The sequence below is a fragment of the Perkinsus marinus genome (genome assembly GCF_000006405.1).
Source record: "Perkinsus marinus ATCC 50983 genomic scaffold scf_1104296940798, whole genome shotgun sequence".
Lineage (NCBI taxonomy): Eukaryota > Perkinsozoa > Perkinsida > Perkinsidae > Perkinsus > Perkinsus marinus.
Window position 1 is genome coordinate 1 of NW_003212712.1, and position 1,762 is coordinate 1,762.

The 1,762-nt window shown below is 41.6% G+C and overlaps 1 protein-coding gene across 1 annotated transcript; it reads right to left on the reverse strand.

Moving 5' to 3' along the window:
* Nucleotides 1-1,334: 1,334 nt before the first annotated feature.
* Nucleotides 1,335-1,605, reverse strand: Pmar_PMAR009049 (hypothetical protein; the record flags this gene model as incomplete). Its single annotated transcript, XM_002781990.1, has 1 exon — nt 1,335-1,605. A coding segment is annotated over one exon (271 nt), but the record flags the coding sequence as incomplete, so codon positions are not given.
* Between the last annotated feature and the right edge of the window lie 157 nt (nt 1,606-1,762).

The following is a 1,762-nucleotide window of genomic DNA, read 5'->3' on the forward strand; positions in this document are numbered from 1 at the left end:
TGGAGCCTTCTGCCCCAAGGCCACTCTAAGGAGCTAATTTCATGTATTTAGTGAGGTATATGTATTATTACTACTATACGCCTGCGATTGGAGCTGATGATGAAGTCTCGGGTTATGAAAAATGCCACATTTTAATGATTAGCCTCTAATAGTCACTTTGGAGCGCAACTGAACTTTAACAGCTCGAGCATATGCCATAAATATTATCACGCGATCTCCGCGTTTTCGAAGGAGGTGGAAGAAGGGGGAAAAGGGGGGGGTTCGGGGAGAGAAAAAAATAGAGAAAGAACAGGTCAGCACATGACAGGTGGTATATCATATATTCTGGTCCAGAGCTCAGAAGGAATTCTACTATTGGCTCGGTGATCCCGCAAGAAGATTTCTTCAGTTCAATTCACTGTCGAGTTGAAAGGGATTTCCTCACTGAAATTATAGTTAGGGTAGTTTGGTACAGTTTTGTAGTTACCTATTTGTAATCTATTAACCTCTCGCGGATTGGTAACTCAAGATGTCAACATAATATTAGAATCTCGAGTTATCCATGAATCAAATCTGGATCATTATACTACCGGTGCATATGATCAACAAAATACTTATATTTCTTACGCGTCTGAGAGGAGTCGTAAAATGTCCTTTCCTAACGTGACTCAAGCCCAAAACAGTGGACGAAGTGGAACTCAGGAAAGTCGACTGAAGGTCCACCAGGGCGACTTCCTTCTTCTTCATCTATTCTCGGCGTCAAGTCCAACTCTCTATCATGCTACATATCGCATATTCGCTGCGAAGAGTACTATTACCTCTTAGGGGCAAACCGGCCCCCTCTCAGGAGGCGACGTTACGAAGTAGCAAAAGGACAGATATTAATTTGCTAGTATGTACATTTTCTGCTTCTTTTGTTGTTGTGTGGGAACGTAGTGGCTGATATACAAAACAGCTAAGTGAGACTCACTTCGCAAGTACTCCAAGTACGTTGCCAATATAGGTTGCGCTTTTAGCAAGTGCTCTCATAAGAAAAACGAATCATATGTATTTATAGAGGTAATGGACATATCATAGGTAGTACATTCCATTCATAGGTAGTATTATGGGTATTCTATTATTCATTTTATATCATCATTGATCTGAGGTAATTCTAATAATAAAACGGAATATAACAAATAACTTTATTCTAATGTGCAAATTGCTGCTTTTATGTGTAAGCGTATCGCCATTATAAAAAAGAGCAGTTTGCCGTTTTGCGAATAAGCAACTCCTAGTACGACACTAGAGATTTCTGAGGATGACAAAAGTAACTCGTCACGCGTGAACGTCAATTCGACCTGTATGAATATGGTTCAACCACAACCACATCCACCAGCATACAATTCACCATCAGAAATTGGATCGTTCAAAGGCTTCCTATAAACAGCATCCTCACCATGCCTGTAGTAGAGATAATTATCAGGTGTGACAGTGAAACCTTCAGTACCAGGGATGCCGAGGTTGACGTACATTTTCGAGGCCTGATAAGAGTATGGCAACCAAGCTGTGACACCAGTGTCAACACGAATGTACATATAAGGTGCCAAGTAACGGATGCTCGTAGGCTTGTTGAGACCCTCTGGACTATCATAAGGAATACCCTTGATGAGCAAGTTGTTTGGTAGACTAACTTGAGAACCGGCAACCCAACCAAGAGTCTTCCAACCGGTACCATAGGGAATGCGTTCGAAACCAAAGACGCCGTTCCAAGTGTTGGCAGTCACATACAACCTATCAGGAT